The following is a 19,193-nucleotide window of genomic DNA, read 5'->3' as shown; positions in this document are numbered from 1 at the left end:
TGTCAGGCAGCGGCAGTCTGACAAAAGTCGTTTGTTACCAATTTTGGTTGAAATGCATTAATCTCTTTTTCTTGACAAATACATTCAAACGATGGCGGCAAATAACAATGGCAACGACATATTGCCCACTTGAAAGATTTGGAATTTTCTTTTATTTAGTTTTGTTGTTGTTTTTTTTTCTTTCTTAGAAAGAGACAAACAAAACAGTAGCAGTAAATGTGCGAAGTGGGATGGTCTGCTTAATGTTGAGAGGAGTTGGAATATATTTCATTTAAAATTGGGAAACTTACAGTTACAATTCTGGTTTTGCTTTATTTTGGCATTAGTTTACAACTCCCGGGAATCTCAGAAACTGGGTATATGTAGATTAGGGTGGGGCGATTAGTATGGAACGAAAACATTTTAATGGGCGCTTCAGGTTTCTAATTCTTGGGATTGTACTGAGCAGAGAAGTCCACTAAACCATACACCTGCTTCCACATTTTGACTTGAAGTTTTTTTTCTTTTTTGGATAATTTGCAAATTTTCTTGGGCTCATATTTCGTAAACTGTTTGAAATTTTGACTCATTTTCAAACGTAAATTTTTGGACTTTTTAACTAAATTTCTTCCAAGACCCATAGACCACAACAAACGTGGATTTTTTAAATAATTTTTTTCCAAGACCCATAGACCAACAAACGTGGACGGTTTTAAATAAATGTTTTCCAAGACCCAGAGACCAATAAACGTGAATTTTTAAATAAATTTTTTCCATGACCCACAGACCAATAAACGTGGTTATTTTAAATACATTTTTTCCAAGACCCATAGACCAATAAACGTGGATTTTGTAAATAATTTTTTCCACGATCCATAGACCAATAAACCTGGATTTTTTAAATCAATTTTTTCCATGATCCATAGACCAATAAACGTCGATTTTTTAAATATTTTTTCCACGATCCATAGACCAATAAACGTGGGCTTTTTAAATCAATTTTTCCATGATCCATAGACCAATAAACGTCGATTTTTAAATATTTTTTCCACGATCCATAGACCAATAAACGTGGGCTTTTTAAATAATTTTTTTCCATGATCCATACCCCAATAAACGTGGATTTTTTAAATAAATTTTTTCCAAGACCCATGGACCAATAAACATGGTTCTGTTTAAGTAAATTTTTCAAAGACCATAGACCAATAAACGTGGATTTTTAAATAATTTTTTCTAAGACTCATAGACCAACAAACGTGGACTTTTTAACTAAATTTCTTCCAAGGCCCATAGACCAACAAACTTGGATTTTTTAAATTAATTTTTTCCAAGACCCATAGACCAACAAACGTGGACTTTTTAAATAAATGTTTTCCAAGACCCAGATACCAATAAACGTGAATTTTTTAAATAAATTTTTCCAAGATGCATAGACCAATAAATGAGGATTTTTTTAATAATTTTTTTTCCAAGACCGATAGACCAATAAACGTGGATTTTTTAAATAATTTTTTCCAAGACCGATAGACCAATAAACGTGGATTTTTTATATAAATTTTTTCCAAGACCCATAGACCAATAAACGTGGATTTTTTTATGAACATTTTTTCCATAGATCAATAAACGTGAATTTTTTTAAATAATTTTTTCCAAGACCCATAGACCAATAAACGTGGATTTTTAAATAATAAATAAACATGTTTTTTTAATAATTTTTTCCAAGACCCATAGACCAATAAACGTGGATTTTTTAAATAATAAATAAACGTGTTTTTTTAATAATTTTTTCCAAGACCCATAGCCCAATAAACTTGGATTTTTAAATGAATTCTTTCCAAAACCCAAACACCATTAAACGTGAAATTTTTAAATACATTTTTCCAAGACGCATAGACCAATGAACGTGGATATTTTTAATAATTTTCTTCCAAGACCCATGGACCAATAAACGTGGATTTTTAAATAATAAATAAAGTATTTTTTTAATAATTTTTTAAATATTTTTTTTTCAAGACCCATTGACCAAGAAACGTGGATTTTTTTGAATATTTGTTTCCAAGGCCCATAAACCAATAAACGCGGATTTTTTAAATAATTTTTTCCAATACCCATATTTATTTTTAAACCCAGAGTCCATTAAACGTAAAATTTTTAAATACAATTTTTCCAAGACCCATAGACCTATGAACGCGGATTTTTAAATAATTTTTTTCCAAGAACCATCGACCAAAAAACGTGAATTTTTTAAATAATTTTTTCTAAGACCAATAGACCAATTTTTAAATAAATTTTTTCCAAGACCCATAGACCATTAAACGTGAAATTTTTAAATTCATTTTTTCTAAGACCCATAGACCAATAAACGTGGATTTTTTAAATAAATTTTTTCCAAGACCCATAGACCAATAATCGTGGATTTTTAAATAAATTTTTCCCAGACCCTTAGACCTACTTTATATAGCCGAGTCCGAATAGCCTGTCTTAAGACACCACTTGTAAAGATGTTTTGCTTGGCGATACTGTCGCCAAGATTACTTTGAGAAGTATTAAAAGAGAATAAAAATTTATTTTAAATTTATAAAAAATTAAATTTTAAATTTATAAATTTTAATTTCCTGAGCTATGGAATTAGTTCCTCCTTCAAAAATCCAACTATACGGCGCTCATGGTAATGCTTCATATTTTTGCTTCTTCGTTTCAGCTAGTTTGTTTCTTTCAACAAGGTCTTTAAATTCACATCACATTCTTTGGTAACGAACACTGACTGCATCTCAGTTACAGAAAGGCGTTAAATTAGACTTGTTTTCTTCGTCGCCTTCGTCTTCTTCCTCCACATCAGTATGAAATTCAAATCAAAACATGAAATGAAATATCATTTCTTTTGTCCATTTTCATTTAATTTTCATAAGATGAGAAAGTTTCATTTTTGAATATTGTTGTCTGACGTTTCAATGCTTCTGCTGCTGTCGCTGCTGCAACAAAGGCCGTCATTATTTATTTTCTGTAGTAGAAAGAAAAGAAACGGGTTGCGGTAGAAGTAGCATCAAATTTAAATATTTTTTGTTTATGAAAAGAAAAGCTGTCTTCTTTTGCCTGTTTTGCCTTTCAAAAAAAAAGTCCCGTTAATTATGTTGCAGCGTTAAGGTAAGACTTTGATGTGAATATTGTTGACAGCACACTGTCTCTATATTTTAAAGATACAGTTTTTTACTGTTTGTGCATTCCATTCGGATTTTTTTTTTTGTAGTGCACATGGATGGGAAATTTTTAAATTGTCTGTCAAGACCTTTGCATCACTTTTTGCATTTTTTATGGATAAATTTATGTCACCTGAAAATTTTATTTTGAAAAATCTTTTATAAATCTTCAAATCTTTGAAATTGTATGACATTACCTCCCCAACAATCCATATTGAATTTTTTGTTGTTGTTGTAGCAACCCAGATAAAGGGTGATCCATTTAGAGGTTCCTACAGGGGAAGTATCCCACCCCCTCTGGAATTCAACTAAATTTGAAGCCTATTTTAAACGAGGGCCATCCCTGTACATTCTCTGTCAATTTCAGGAAAATCAGTTCAGTAGGTTTTGTAGAAAAGTTTAAAATTGAAAAAGTGGGCGTGGTCAAATTTTCTTTGCATAAAAACCTAAGTTGGGTTATGACGAACATTTAATAAAAGAATTATCCAAATCGGTCCAGCCGTTCTCAACTGATGCCATTACCAACGAACGATAAAGAGGGTATATACACTTTCATACGGGCAAAATGTGCCTCATCGAAATAATGGTTTTAGACCCCAAGTATATTTGGACGAAATCCGTTTCAGGCAATTTGGAGTCGATTTAGCAATGTCCGCCAGACTGTTTGTCTGGCTGGCTGGTGCGCACGATAACTCTCGAACGGATGAACCGATTTGGTCCAAAATTTGGCCTTCGTTATATTTTGTCCAAACTTAGTTTAAGGTTGAAGATGTGCTATATCGGTCACTCCCCACAAAAGTTCCAAAATGTTCGGAAAATTTGTGCGCATGATAACTTTTGAAGGGAGTAACCGATTTGGTCCATGCTTTGCACATCGTAAAATTTCTACCAGGCTTAGATGAGGTTCCATTATGGACTCTATCGGTCCACTCCTTCGGGTACCTCCCACACAATATTTCATACGACGGTAAAAGTTTCAACGGGGGCAAGTTCATACTTCCTGAGAAAATAGCCTGAAAGTTGCAGAAAAACCATATGACACCATGTGTAGTGATTGAAGCGCAAGATAACTCTCGAACAGATGAACCGATTTGGTCCAAAATTTGGCCTTCATAATATTTTGTCCAAGCTTAGTTTAAGTTCGAAGATGGGCCATATCGGTCCACTCCTTCAGGTACCTCCCACACAAAAGTTCAAAAATGTTCGGACAAATTGAGCGCATGAAAACTCTTGAAGGGAGTGACCGATTTGGTCCATACTTTACACATCCTAATATTTCTACCAGATACAAATCAGGTTCGAATATGGACTATATCTGTCCACTCCTTCAGGTACCTCCCACACAAAATTTTGGATAAGTTCACTTTAAGACCTGCTCTCGGATAACTTTGATTTTTGTTGAAGCAACTTGCATTCGCTGCTTCAAATACGACGGCAAAAGTTTTTTTCGGGGACAAGTCCATACTTCTTGAGAAAACATCCCGAAAGGTGTAGAAACCCTCTATGTCACCATATCGTCGGTGTCATGCTTAAGTGTTCCATACGCCATTTTTGACTTTTTGAGATACACGTGGTTTCTAGGGTTTTTCGGTATGCTCTTTTTAAATTTCTAGTCGGCTTTCTCCTATCTGTTCTAGTTTCCAAGATATCCACGCCTCGACAGAAAAGCATCAACTTTTTTCAGTTATGAAATTAATATTTTAAAAACTTACAAGTTTAAAAACACATTTCAAAAATCAGAACTTTAATTTTCGATTTAGAAGTATTTAATTTATTGAGGCAAAGATAGAAAATTTTTTTTTTACTTTGTTCCATGTGATTTACAATATTTCACATTTGTGTCATAAGTGCGGATATGGAACAAATCGACAAAAATTCTTTTTTTTTTAAAAATCTCTTTTACTTTTATATTCCTATATTCTAAATCTTCGCAAATATTTTCTATATACTATTATTAATATTTCAAGTCAAAAATATAAATATTTGCTTTAGCCAGCTCCACACAGTTGTGACGCAAAACATTAAAATGCGATTACCTCAAAACAGGCAAATGGCGTATGGAACACTTAAGCATGACACCGACGATATGTAGTGGCTGGAGAGCAGGAAAACTCTCGAACTGATCAAACGATTTGGTCCAAAATTCGGCCTTCGTCATATTTTGTCGAAACTTAGTGTCAGTTTGGAGATGGGCAATACCGGTTCCCAACTTCCGGTACTTCCCCCAATATTTTGAAAAAGTCACTAAAATGGTATGCACGATATCTTTTGAACGGGGCAACCATTTTGGACCAAACTTTGGATCTGCAAATATTTTGTTCAAATTGAGTTTAACTTCTAAAATTGCCCATATCGGTCCTCTCCTTAGGGTACTTCCCCCACAAAAGTTCAACATTTGTGTCTAAGTGCAGTTTAGGGTCTGTTCGAAGATCCTTTTGAAATGTATACCGATGCTGTTCGTTGTGGTCCTGTTTACAACGATATTATGTTTTCCGTGGACAAGTCCATGCTTCCAGGCATACTGGTCCAAATTGAAATGACTAGTGGCCTCGATATCTATCGAAAAGATATGACTCCCAAAATAAGATCCACTTCCATAATGGACTATGTCGGTCCATTTTTTTAAGTACCTCCTTCGCAACACTTTTGAACTTTAATCCTAATCCACATTTTTGTCGGTTCATACGCCCATAATTTTTAAAACCCCCTAAAGACACTGATACTTAAAAAAAACTACTGCCTGTTCGGTCGCAGGGCCTGTTCTGGTTCAGTCCTCGACTGATATGTGTGGATATGGCGTGTACCGCTGTTGTACTGTACATTTTTCGGAATCCATGGGAAAGAGTTTTTCATCATTGGGAAGAGTAGCAACTCTAGAACCTTCTGTACTGGCGAAAGGAAGTGAATCGATCTGTACGATTAACCTCTGCTGGCATTCGTGCCTGACTTCCGTAGCGGGACGACCCTGGCAACTTTCCAAGCTTAATAAGACAACGATAAATTGAGGACAATTGTCTAAACTGAAGCCGGGATTCATCCAGTTGCTGGGCCCAACGGTTTGAATGAGTTGACGTTTCGGATAATGGGTGTCCTCCTCGGCTAAGAGAACTTTTAGAACACTCCTTTTCGCCCTATCACTCTCGGGTGCTCTATAAAACGCGCGGGTACCACCGTGGTGCAATGACAAGCACGTCCGCCTTGCATTCTGTATGCCCGTGTTCTATTCCCAGGCCAGGCAAAACCACCATACTTTCGAACGGTGGCAAAATACTCCTCAGCGTAATGTAGGCGACATTTCCTGAGTATTTCAGCCATAGAAAACTTCTCTATAAGTAGCCGTTCAAACTCGGCGATAAAAAGTAGGTCCCATATCATTGAGCTAATATGAATCGGCGATCATTCATTAATATGAGAAGTCTCCCTGTGTATATATAAAATAACACGCACACCCTTTCGGATCTGTAACTGTCAAGCAGTTGAAAGTGAACAGCCAATCTATCATCCTTCTCCCCCGGATTCGAGATTTAGCCATTGCTTCATGTGATCTAGCCGCTTATGTTTGCTTACTATTCTGTTGAATTCAAAACTAAGTTCCCTACATGTTGGGTCTTCAGAGTTCGTACAACAAAGCCTATCGCGTTTTTGTGCTAGTCCCGCCATCTCAGCTGGGAAACTCGGTCTATTTATGGGTCTTCGACCAGCAAATATGTAGGCGAGCGGCTGCAGCTGTGATGATTTAACCGTTGCCCACAATATGTTCCATCCATAGGCTGTTGAATTCATGAGTAAGTCCCCAAACTCTTGTGTCTTTAGTGTTCGTCGCCTCTGTTGGGAATTTTGGTCTAATTTTGGGGTATTCGGCCGGCGGGTATGTGGCGAGCGGCTGCTGCTGTAATGATGTCACGAAAAATTCTCACGGCTACCCGAGGTTCTGATGGAATTGGCAACTCTCGGGAGTGGCGATTGGTAAATTCTCTGAACCGTTGCCAATCAGTTTTTTCATGGTTGAAAAGAGTACGGCGACTACGAATACGTCATTTATCAGGCCGGATGCCAGTGGAGATGTTTTCGTTCAACGTGCAAAATGTGGGGCTTTCAATTTGCTCCGCTAGTGGTGTACTACCCCAAAAGCGAACTAATATCAGGAACATAACACAGGGTATAACCATTCATATACCCATTAAGCGAATCTACCTCGACAGTCTCACGCTTTACTGGACCTAGCCAAAAGAAATGATGAGTTGTCAGGACATGTAATTTATAAACAATGAAGATGTTTTCGTTCAACGTGCGAAATGTGGAGCTATCAATTTGCTCGGCCAGTGGTGTACCCCTCTGATCATTGCCTAGGAAGGAATGTCGAAGCTCTTGATAAGTATTGAATACGGTTATTGTCTTCTAAAATCGAACTAATATCAGGCATGTAAAGCATGGTATATTAACTATTATTAATCGATGGTATTGTACACTAGGGTTATGCCTTTTTGACATTTTTTCTCAAAAATGATTTCCTGTTGCGAGAATAAATGAATCTTTGCCTATTAATGACCTTTTTTAGGAACTCAAAGAGGTCCTGCACAAACCACTTTGGAATTCTATTTTTGTGAAAAGATAAGTCAATGTTAAGGTGCCCAAAGGGTAAATTGTCACGAAATCGCTCTACAACCCGAATTTATTGTCCAATCGATGAAAACAATTTGCAACTTCATTGTTGTGGCTATAAAAAGAATTCCTCAAAAATTTGTCAAAATTCGGCTCGGTCCCCATATAACGGAACTGGTTCTCTAAGAAAAAATTATTCTCAGTTTGTTCTCTCTACAATATTCAATATTTTTCGCGGTTCTAAACCTTACTTACTCATGTCTATAACTCTGTTTCCTCCGAATACAAGACTATTTTTATACCGACCATTGCCTCATGTTGAAAACCTTTCCAGTTCTTTAACTTCTTTTCATGGAAAAAGTAAAAACAATATTACCTTTTCTGTTTCTTTTTCTCATTCTTTATGGGTTTTCTTTCTTTATGCACCTCGTTGGATAGCGTGTGTGTCATTTGTCATTTGAATATTTAATTTTGAATTCCAAAGAGATCTTCTTCATATCACCATACTCATTTTTAAATTTACTCAAACAACAACAGCAACACTCAGCCAGTTGTGGGCCATACATGCCGGCACCAGTCAGATGTTTTACGTTGAAGCTGATTCATACCTCAGATGGGAAAACAACTTTAAAAGTTGTGGTCAAAACCAACCAACCAAATGTTTGTGTATATCAACCAACACTGGAAGTTGAAGAATTAAAAGAAAAACCAAATAATTCCGACAAGAAATACCAAAAAGATATACGCACACACACACATAATTATGACCATATCCATACGCATTAAACAACAGCTTGGAGTCATTTACTAGAACAATAACAACACACTAACATCCATGACATATCAACATCACACCCTCAACCATAAGCGTCGGACTCCACCAGCAGCAACCGTATACAAGCATAGCGTAGACAAATTAAAAACGTCAGCAGGTTTTAGTGGAGTCAATAAAAAACCAACAACAACAACAGATCACTTTAAAACCTTATCAATCGATTTACAGGCGGTTCTGTATAAATGGAATATTCTAAACTCAATTCAAAATTGGGTATCGAATTGTACTGTAGATTTCCTCACTCTTTAAATAAATCACTCTACAGTTTTTTTTTATCTCATTATAGTTGATAGTTTTCCAATATAGCGTACATTATATTCAGTTCTATTATAACAAATTGCCGTTACATAGAGTTTACTGTTAAAGAGAGCCAACCTTTGTGAGACTTATAAATATCTGCGGTAGAACATAGGAAAGAATCTGAAATATCTGCATATTTTAAAGTGAAGAGAGAGGAAGCAAAAGAGTCGCGAAGAAAACGACATACCTTTCTCAAATCAAGTTTCAAGATTTAGAAAAGAGAGACTTAATAGTTTTTTTTTTTTGCTGTGGCGTTGGTGGATATCAGAGCTTCAGAGAGCTACAAACAAAAACATCTAGTATGGTTCCTCAAAAATCGAATATCAGTTCAATTCACAAGTTGCCTTTGGCCCTCTACTACTTCTGCTTACACAAGAGCAAAAACTTATAAGGCGAGGGGTTATGAGAGTCAATCTATTACCAATAGTATTACACGTCTTAACAGCAGTCTTACGTTGTCGCACAACAAACCGCGTGAGCACATTATTGAGTAGCTGATGTGCGATGGTGTTTTTTTTTCTACTTCTCTTTATGTGTGTTGTAAAAATTAAACATTCGACATTCAAACTTGGCTTAAATGATACCACCACACGATCTTGTTGAACAGTGGATCACAGTGAACAAAATTTACTGCAATTGGTATTAAAATGTTAGGAAGTATTAGTCGGCATTAGGAAAAGAAATATAACAGGAGTACACGCCATTGAACTTTCAACACCATCCGAGTAGTGATCTAAAACTGGATTAAAGATCAAAGGTGGAACCCATTTTAATTGGTCACTAGGATTTTCTTAAAAAAATCACAATGACTACCTTGAATGAAAATTTCAAACCCCAATGCGAATTGATGTGGTTGCATCTTCCGCACCTTAAGAGGTCTAAACCACTCGTATTTGCTGTGGCAACTTGCGTCTTCTGCTGCAATGGATATATCTTTGGACTGTCTGCAAAACTTCATAAGTGTGCATGATCTGAAGGGTCTCGTTTGAACCTTTCTCCCTGTCTCTCTTGATCATTAATTTCTCTCCAGACGTGTCTGGGCGCGGGAACCCTCCTGTCTACTATATTGTGACAGGGATGGTAACGGCGGTAACACCAAGCAGAATCTGCTTCCGGAACACCTTGTTTCACCCTATGTGTATAGGATTTCTTATTTCTGAATTTCACAAACGACTGGCGTTCACGCATATAATGGATTATCCAACGTTTTAAACAACAGCTTGGAATAGTCTACGGTATCGAGTGCCTACGATAGGCCAAAAACCACAATGACTGTTCGGTCATGTCCTGTTGTAATCCTAGCGTGTAATGCTGTTGTGGTACTGTGTTTTCGGGAATGCATGCTGATATTGGGCATATGGGAAACTGCTATTCATCATCATGAGGAAGAGTAGTGCCTCTGGAATCTTCGCTACTGGCCACAGGGTGAAGATTCCCTTTACGATTCGCCTCGGCTGGAATCCTTGCCTGCCTTCAGTAGCGGGACCACCCTGCCAACTTTCCACCTTCTTGTACGATAAATTTAGGACACTTGTCAAATACTCAATACCGAGTTCATCCAGGTTCATAGGCATTATGAGTTCACGTTCCGTATGACATCTGCAACATCGCTCGTCTTAAATTGTGGTGGTATCTTCTCGGCTGACAGGCCTCTTCGGATCTGTCTCTGTCAAGCCTTGAACAGCCGTTCTCTCATCCTTCCTTCACGGAATTGAGAGTAAATTAACCGTTGTCTACAAGTTACTTAACCCTGCACAATGGTCCCAAATCCAAATTTTCTGGCCAAAACTATTTCAACGTCCATTTAGTATTGAAATTAATTATTATTTATAATAAATGTGTACAAACAGCAATTCTTACGTTTTATAGACCAAAATGACCAAAAACTGCCAACATTTGTTGAACAGGGTGGTCCCGTTGTGTGGGGTCTAAACCAAAACATTGACCTATGTTAATAATTTTTAGTACGAAGTATTCATATCTTCCAAGAGGTCAAAATACAAAATTTCAGCCGAATCGGTCATAAAGTGTCGCTAAAATCCAAAAAATATCTAAAATCGGACGGTACTTTTATGTGGGGGCTATGACAAAAAATTTACCTATTTTCAAAAAAATTATACATACTTGTTTTCTACATTCTGAAACCCTTAAATATGAATTTTAAGGAAAATCGGTTGATAGATGCGGGTATTACCGTTCTATTTCAATTGGATACTACGTACAATCACAACAGGTATTTACAAAAAATTCTCCCATCTTGAAATAGAAAAACCCACTTTATTTTATTAGTTCAGTCCCCCAGCTATCTTCCGAAATCAATTTGGAGGTGGACAAACTTCGACATTTATTTAAAAGTTTAAGAATATTTAAAAAGTATTTGTAAAAAATAATTTTTAATATATATAAAAACTTTGATTTTATTACGCTAATTTTACAAATTTTATCGTTCTTTTTGTAAATGTTATGAAAGTACTCATTAACAGCTTCCCGATTCATAATAACTTTGGTCTCACTTCTGTATATATATGCAGCGACGCAATACAACAAAATTTGTATATTTTACAGCACAAAGTCTGTTTTATTTTTACATAAAAAAGTGCCAACTTTGGTACTGCGCCAAACAACGAATACTAACGTTATTTACAACAAGTAAAAAAGTATCAGTCGGCTTTGCCGACAGAGATATACCCTCAGCCTGTGCAAATTGAAACACTTTTTTCACAGAAAACGTTTATATTTAGGGGGTTTCAAAATTTTGGTCGTATGAACCATTTTTGTCGATTGATTAGGATTAAAGTTCAAAAATTTTGCGGAAAAGGTACTTAAAGGAATGGACCGCCATAGACAATGGGGGTGCCATAGGGGGTTTTTGCACCCTTCGGGCTGTTTTCTCAAGAAGTATGGACTTGCCCCAAAAACAACTTTTACCATCGTAATTGAGGCAGCGAATGTAAGTTGCTTCAACAAAAATCAAAGTGATTCAATAGCAGGTCTTAAAGCGAACTTATCCAAAATTTTGTGTGGGGGGTACGGGATGGAGTGGACAAATATAGTCCGTATTGAAACTGGTAGATATTATGATAATGTGTAAAGTATGGACCAAATCGGTCACTCCCATCAAGAGTTATCGTGCGCACAATTTTTCCGAATATTTTTTAACTTTTGTGGGGTAGGTACCTGAAGGAGTGGACCGGTAGGGCTTATCTACGAACTGAAAGTAAGTTTGGAAACAATATTACGAAGGCCAAATTTTGGACGGAACCGGCATTTCCGTTCGAGAATTATCTTGCACTTCCACCCATGAACGTGGTGTCATAGGGTTTGTTTTTCAACTTTCAGGCTATTTTTTCAGGAAGTATGGACTTTCCCCTGAGGAAACTTGTACCTTCGTATAGGGGACAGTGAATACAAGATTTTACAACAAAAACCAAGGCGATTCGATAGCAGGTCCTAAACTGAACTTTTCTGAAATTTTGTGTGGGAGCTACTCGAAGCAGTTTACCGATTGAGTCCATATTGGAACCTCATCTAAGTCTGGTAGAAATTTCATAATGTGCAAAGTTTGGACCAAAGCGGTTACTCCCTTCAAGAGTTATCGTACGCACAAATTTTCCGAACATTTTCGAACTTTTGTGGGGGAGGTACCGAAAGGAGTGGACCGATATAATCCATCTTTGAACTTGGACTAAGTTTGGACAAAATATTGCGAAAGCCAAATTTTGGGCCGAATCGGCAGATCAGTTCGAGAGTTATCTTGCGCTCCAACCACTACACACGGTGTCATAGGGGCTTTTTGTAACTTACAGGCTATTTTCTCAGGAAGTACGGACTTGCCCCTAATGAAACTTACAGCGTCGTATAGAGGACAGCGAATAAAACTTACGTAAACAAAAATCAAAGCGATTCGAGACCAGGTCCTAAACTGAACTTTTCCGAAACTTTGTGTGGGAGGTACCCGAAGGAGTGGACCGATTGAGTCGATATTGGAACCTCGTCTAAGTTTGGTAGAAATTACACGATGTGCAAAGTATGGACCAAATCGGTTATTCCCTACAAGAGTTATCGTGCGCACAAGTTTTGCGACAATTTTTGAAAATTTGTGGGGGAGGTACCTGAAGTAGTGGACCTATATGGCCCATCTTCGAACTTAAATCGAATCTGGACAAAATATTTCGATACCCAAAATTTGAACCGAATCGATTGATCCGTTCGAGAGTTATCGTGCGCACCAGCCAGCCAGACAGACAGACGGACAGACAGACAGACAGACAGACGGACGGACATTGCTAGATCTACTCAAAATTGTCTGAAACGGATATCGTACAAACATACTTTGGGTCTAAAACCATTATTTCGATGAGGCACATTTTTGGTCGTATCAAAGTGTAAATACCCTCTTTAGCCTAAAGGCTGAGGGTATAAAAACTAATTATTTTCAGATGACTTGATGTGTTTTTTATTATTCTGTGCAAAAAAAAAAATAAAATTTCGAAACTTCAGAAATAGGGTTTTGGCCAAAAATTTCCTGATTGAAACCTATGTGCCCTGTACAAATGTTGCATTGTGTGGTGGTGGTGTAGCCACTATTTCCGCTTATGCTTGCATACTAGTCTGTTGGCTTCAGGAGTAAGTTCCTTAACTATTGGGAATTCATAGGTCATATGACGAAGCCCATCAGATTGCTATTGCTATTCCCGGGCGCCTCTGCTGATCTAATTCCGGGTATTCGACTAGCACTTATGTAACGAGCGGCTGCAGCTGTGATGATGTCCCGGAAAATCCTTTCAGCTACCCGAGGATTTGAGGGAATGACACCTCTCCGAAGTGGTATTTGATAATTGATCTATGAACCCTTACCAATCAGTTTTCCGTGTTTGAGAAAAGTAAGGCGATCAAAGGTCATGAATTCGTGGGGTCTGTTAACGTAGACGTTGAGAGAAAAATGGTCTGAGCCAATTGAAATGACTGGTTCCCAGGAGACGTCATTTATTCGACTGGTTGCCACAATGGAGATGTCTGGCGAGCTGTGACAATCTCCTCTTATCTGAGGGAGTGGGCAGCTCTCGGAAGCGATGATTGGTAAATTCTCTGAACCCTTTCCAATAAGCCTTTTCCATATTTCATAAAAGTTAGAGGTTATGTGGCCGAATGGTCTGTCTGCTTTCGAAGACGAGGATAGGAGTATGGTCTGAGCCAAGGGAAATGTCATTTATTAGACCGCTTGCCACAATTGTGATATCTGCCGAGCTGTGGCAATCTCCACTTATCCTCGTAGAAGCGTCTTGGTTCACCGTGCAAAATTTGGACCGATAAAGTTGGTCGTTTAAAGCTTTCCCCTCTGGTTATTGTCTAGAACGGAATGCCAAAGCTCACGATGAGCGTGGAAGTCCCCTAGCACCAGATTGTTATTGCCCTGCAAAAGCGAACTAATATCGGACATATAACGCATGGAACAACTATTCATCGGCGGTGTGTACAAAATAAACAAATTCTACCTCGGCAGTACCACACTTTACTGCTACCCCCAAATATTCTATGCTTGGGTCACTAGAGTCACGCTCAAGCAAGATAGGTCTGTATAGGTGTATATGAAATGCAAATCCTTCTCCTACTCCACTTCTTGTATAATCCTTTCTCAAAACGTTTTTTCGCAAGGGTTTTTTAAGCTTTTGGGCCATAATCTCTTGAAATATTGATTTGCCGTACTAAGATAACATACTGCGAAAATATTCAAAACGATCCGAGATTTTTCCTTAAACTGCAAATTTTACCAAAAATTTTGAAATTTTGTGTGTGAGGCACTCGAAGCAGGGGACCCAACATAGCCCACCTTCGAATCTAGTCTATGTATAGAAAATTATAACGCTATGTTAACTTTAGGAGTTATTAACTTCGAGAGTTATTGTGCTCAACATTTTATTAAAAATTTTTAAAGTTTTATGAGGGAGTGGGCCGATATGGCCCAAACGAGGTGCAAAGTTTGCTTCAAGTCGGTTGCTCCGTGCGAGAGTTACATTCTCTCCCAATTGTGTGAAATGGAGTTCTTCCAAACTTGCTTGGGGTCTAAAATAACTATTTCCATTCGACATATTGGACTTTTTGTCGCATACTTTGACATACTTGACAAACAACACAGGATGACATTCTGGATTTTTTATTTTCTCTATAACCAAAAGTCGACTAATCGAATTTCGAATTGAGTATCCCTAAAAAATCCCCTAAATGCCAAATAACAGCTGATTCGGTCTTGAAAATAACTAAAATCGGGTGGTACATATATATGGGGGTTATGTGCTATTTAGATCTTCTAAATACTGAAATTCGGGGATATAACCAGATGTGGGCCGATATATCCATCTTCAAACTTAACCTGCCTACAAAAAAAACGCATTGATGCAAAAATTCGGAGCACTACCTCAAATTGTTCATATGCTGAAGCGATTACAATAGATGGACGGAGGGACATTGCTCGATCGATTCAGAATTATACCCTGATCATAATTATATGAACTTTAGGGGTGAAATTGTATGCATACTTACCTTGCACAATGAATTTACGGGTTCGATTGCCAGGCCAGACAGCACCGCATATTCCACGGTTGCAAAAATGTCCTTCAAAAGTAATGTTGGTGACATTTTTCTGAGTATTTCAGCCATGTTAAACTTCTCTACTAGCGGTATCCTAAGACATGCCCTCCGAACTTGGTGACAAAAAATATGTATGTATCATATCATTCAGCTAATATGAATCGGATTGCACTGATATGCGTGTAGACAGACCACCCTTGTTCCTTCTGACATGTTTGCGAAATCATAGGTTCAAATTATTATGCGTTACAAACCAAACGAAACCCGCTTCTTATGCCGAAGGTAATAAAATATTAATTGAAATCAAAATTAAAAACAAAGACTCCACAGCCGATATATCTTATCGGTATCTCCCGATATTCGGTCACTTAAGGGGGGTTGTGTGGGTTAGAATCTTTGGCTTTCCTTTTTCACTTGCAAAAATCATCGGTCATTAAGCTCGACTCCAACGAAAAATTAATATTAAAATGATATTCGCCCTAATAGGCAAAATTTTCAAATAAAATAAAAATCAGCTTGAGCCAGGCTGGGGTTTGAACCCACATCCTTGAAAAACATATGAAAAATGGTTATCACGGCGTGTTAGCGTTTAGAGCCTAAACTCATAACTTCTGCGCTAAGCGTTTGTCATGGAAACCAAGCAGATCTAAAAACAAATTGCATTTAAAAAAAAGTTCGATGTGGGTTCGAATCTTCGGCTTTCCTTTTTCACTTGCAAAAATCATCGGTCATTGAGCTCGACTCCAACAAGAAATTAACTAAAATTAATATTAAAATTATCTTCATTCTAATAGGCAAAGTTTTCAAATAAAAAACAAATGAATTTTATTATAAATTTATCTTCATTTTCTCACATACGCCCCATAATTCGAAGCTTAACATGGAATTCCCCCTCTGAGCCACTGTAACTAATGTGGTTAACACTTAAATTGTTATTGTTGCTACAGTGCGGTTTGGGGCTTTAGTGTTAGAGCGTGAGTTTGTTGGCTGGAATTTATTCTCGTTGCTGGTTTTATTGAGTTGTTGTTGTGGTTGTTGTTGCTGGTGGTGTTGTTATTATTCTTGTTGCTGTTGTCTCTGGTGGTTTTCTGTGTGACTGGGTCTGTTGTTATTTCAGTTGTCGCTGTTGTTGGTGTTTCTGTTTCAGTTTTTTTTTTTTTGCTGTTTGCTCCCTCAGCTTAAGCGTTTAACATACGGAGAATGTTAAGACAATCAGTTTGATTTGAGCCGTGTTAATAAACGTATCTTTAAGATGCGAGACAATAATAATTACAATAACAACAACAGCAACAGCAACGAAGACGGGGTTAATAATATTATTGAAAAAATTAGCAGTTTTAAACAACAACACGACAAAAATAACGACAACCCAAAACAACGACAACATAATTAAGGAAAAATTCTAAAAAGTTTGAAAAATATATCAAATATTAGATTATATAAGAAAAACGGGCACAAAGTCTCCCACAAAGAAAATTCTAAAGTGTAATTAATCTGTGTTTTGAGGGGTTGTAACGAAGAAGCTGCTATATTTGTTTTAAATATTTTTATGAAATACAAATCGAATCGATCCAACGAATCATTTCAACGAGAATTATTTATTAAGTATGCTATCCAATCGATAAGTAAAGCTTGTAAAATAGTTTTGAAAACAAGTGCCAAACAACCACCACCACCAACGACACCTACATATCAAACACCACCAAAAGAAAGTTTACCACAACAACAACAATAGTTTATTAACAATTTTAAAAATAGCCATTACGAAATAAGAGAAATATCATATACGAATAGAAAAAAAATTGCTAACAAAAATAGCAACACTAACGGTGTGCAAACAGCAACTTATGTGTCGGAATCTTGACTCAATTCTTTGCAATCAACTCTGAGCTAGAAAAAAAAAACAAACGTTTATGTGCCACCACAATCACCGCTTTGTGGTAATCTGAAACGAGAAGTAAATAACGAGAAGAAGAAAAAAAATACTGCTAATGACCTTGGCATAAAGTTAAACAGTTAATCAAACAAAACAATAATATTTTGTATGCTCGCAAAACAAATCTTTTAAAAAAGTTATATTTTCATAAATATTGAGAATATTTTTTAAAGAAGAAATCTTTGAATTTGGACAAAATTGCAAACTCAGCAATTATTTCATTTCAATTGTAAAAGTCATCATTACAGTTCTATTTTGTAGAATATTAAACATACAACAACAAGTCATACACAACAAATTGTTGGCGTGACGCATGTCATTGTTTGCGCTAACAGAAGGCGTTCTCCTCAATTCAAGATCGGCAGCAGCCACCTCCAGACCTCAAAAGTGTTTGTGTGAGATATATGAATTCTTCTAAAAAAGTGCCATTAATATAACTACCATATGACAAAAGAATAATAATAATAATAATTACAATTAATAATATAATTATATACTTAAAAATAAATATAGAATATAATTAAACACCAACGAAGTCATTTGTATGTCTATCAAGCCTTCAAGAATCATCACTCACTTCCTTAACTTCCGGTTACACGTCATGTCCATCTTGTTGTACCGTCGTGTTCTATTCGTTCGTTGCAAGTCATGCTACCTGTAGAATTCGTTTTGTTTTGAAATTGTTTTGTGACTGGCGTGTAATTGCCTGACCCGCTCTATATCAAATTTTCATTTGTGCTTTTTTGTGAAAGAAAAATATCAAATTGTGAAAATTCTTCTTTAACATTTTAACATGTTTGCTCCGCGAAATTCATCACCGGTGCCAATGTACGGCAAAGAGGATGTTGCTGCCTATGAGGTAATTGTGATAAATAAATATATAGTTTAAGAAATTTTGATACATGTCATATATTTAATAACAAGGGTCTTCAATGGACTTGAAAGGTTCATAAACAACATTAGAATAGAACATTTGCCTTTAATTAAAAAAAAAACAATATTTATACCCTCCACCATAATATGGAGTGCGTAATTAAATTTGTTATTCCGTTTGTAACATATCTAAATATTCGTCGGAGACCCTATAAAGTATATACATATATTCTTGACCAGCAATCAATTTAACCATGTCCGTTTCTCCGTCCGTCTGTTGAAATCAAGATACAGCTCGCAATTTTTAAGATAGATCTTTGTAATTTGGTATAGAAGTATAACTTCTAGGATGGGCCATATCGGTCTACGTTTTGATATAGCCCCCATAGAACGGCACATCCCGATTTTCGACATTTTAAAGGTTTTAGCCTCATTATAACACCAAAATGGCTGAAATTTTGTATTTAGTCGTCGCTGGGGTTACATAACTTATTTTGTCGGTATAGGTCCAAGTCTTCATATAGTCCCCATAGAACCGTACCTACCGATTTTCGGAATTTCGAAGGTTATGTCCTCAATATCCCACCGAAATGACTGAAATTTGTCGGCATAGATCCACGTTTTCATATAGCCCCCATGGAAAGGTACCTATACCATGGTACCCCATGGAAAGGTACCTACCGATTTTCGGTATTTTGACGGTTTTAGCTTCATTAACACACTGAAATAGCTGAAATTTGATATTCAGTCTTGGTTGGGGGGTGTAACACGTTCGACTTGAAATTTGTCGGTATAGGTCCACGTTTTCATATAGCCCCCATAGAACAGAACCACCCGATGTTCGGTATTTTGAAGGTTTTAGCCTCATTATAACACAAAAATG

The 19,193-nt window shown here is 36.8% G+C and overlaps 1 protein-coding gene across 44 annotated transcripts in view; it reads left to right on the top strand.

Moving 5' to 3' along the window:
* Positions 1-19,193, top strand: part of Wdr62 (WD repeat domain 62) — a 480,266-nt gene that overhangs the window by 354,140 nt on the left and 106,933 nt on the right. For 2 of the 44 annotated variants that reach the window (XM_073969125.1, XM_073969121.1), the window contains exon 1: positions 17,966-18,296. The exons of 41 other annotated variants lie outside the window; for them this stretch is intronic. In XM_073969125.1, the coding sequence (XP_073825226.1) occupies positions 18,231-18,296 (66 nt within the window). In that variant the 5' untranslated portion in view covers positions 17,966-18,230. Of the gene's footprint in view, positions 1-16,715; positions 17,107-17,950; positions 18,297-19,193 lie in introns of those variants that run through there. One more of the 44 variants, XM_073969156.1, reaches the window with a different exon arrangement.

This window comes from Musca autumnalis, unplaced genomic scaffold (assembly GCF_047663935.1).
Source record: "Musca autumnalis isolate F117 unplaced genomic scaffold, ASM4766393v1 scaffold_2, whole genome shotgun sequence".
NCBI lineage: Eukaryota > Metazoa > Arthropoda > Insecta > Diptera > Muscidae > Musca > Musca autumnalis.
Note: the sequence above shows the minus strand (reverse complement) of the source record. Positions and strands in the feature narration are given on the sequence as shown.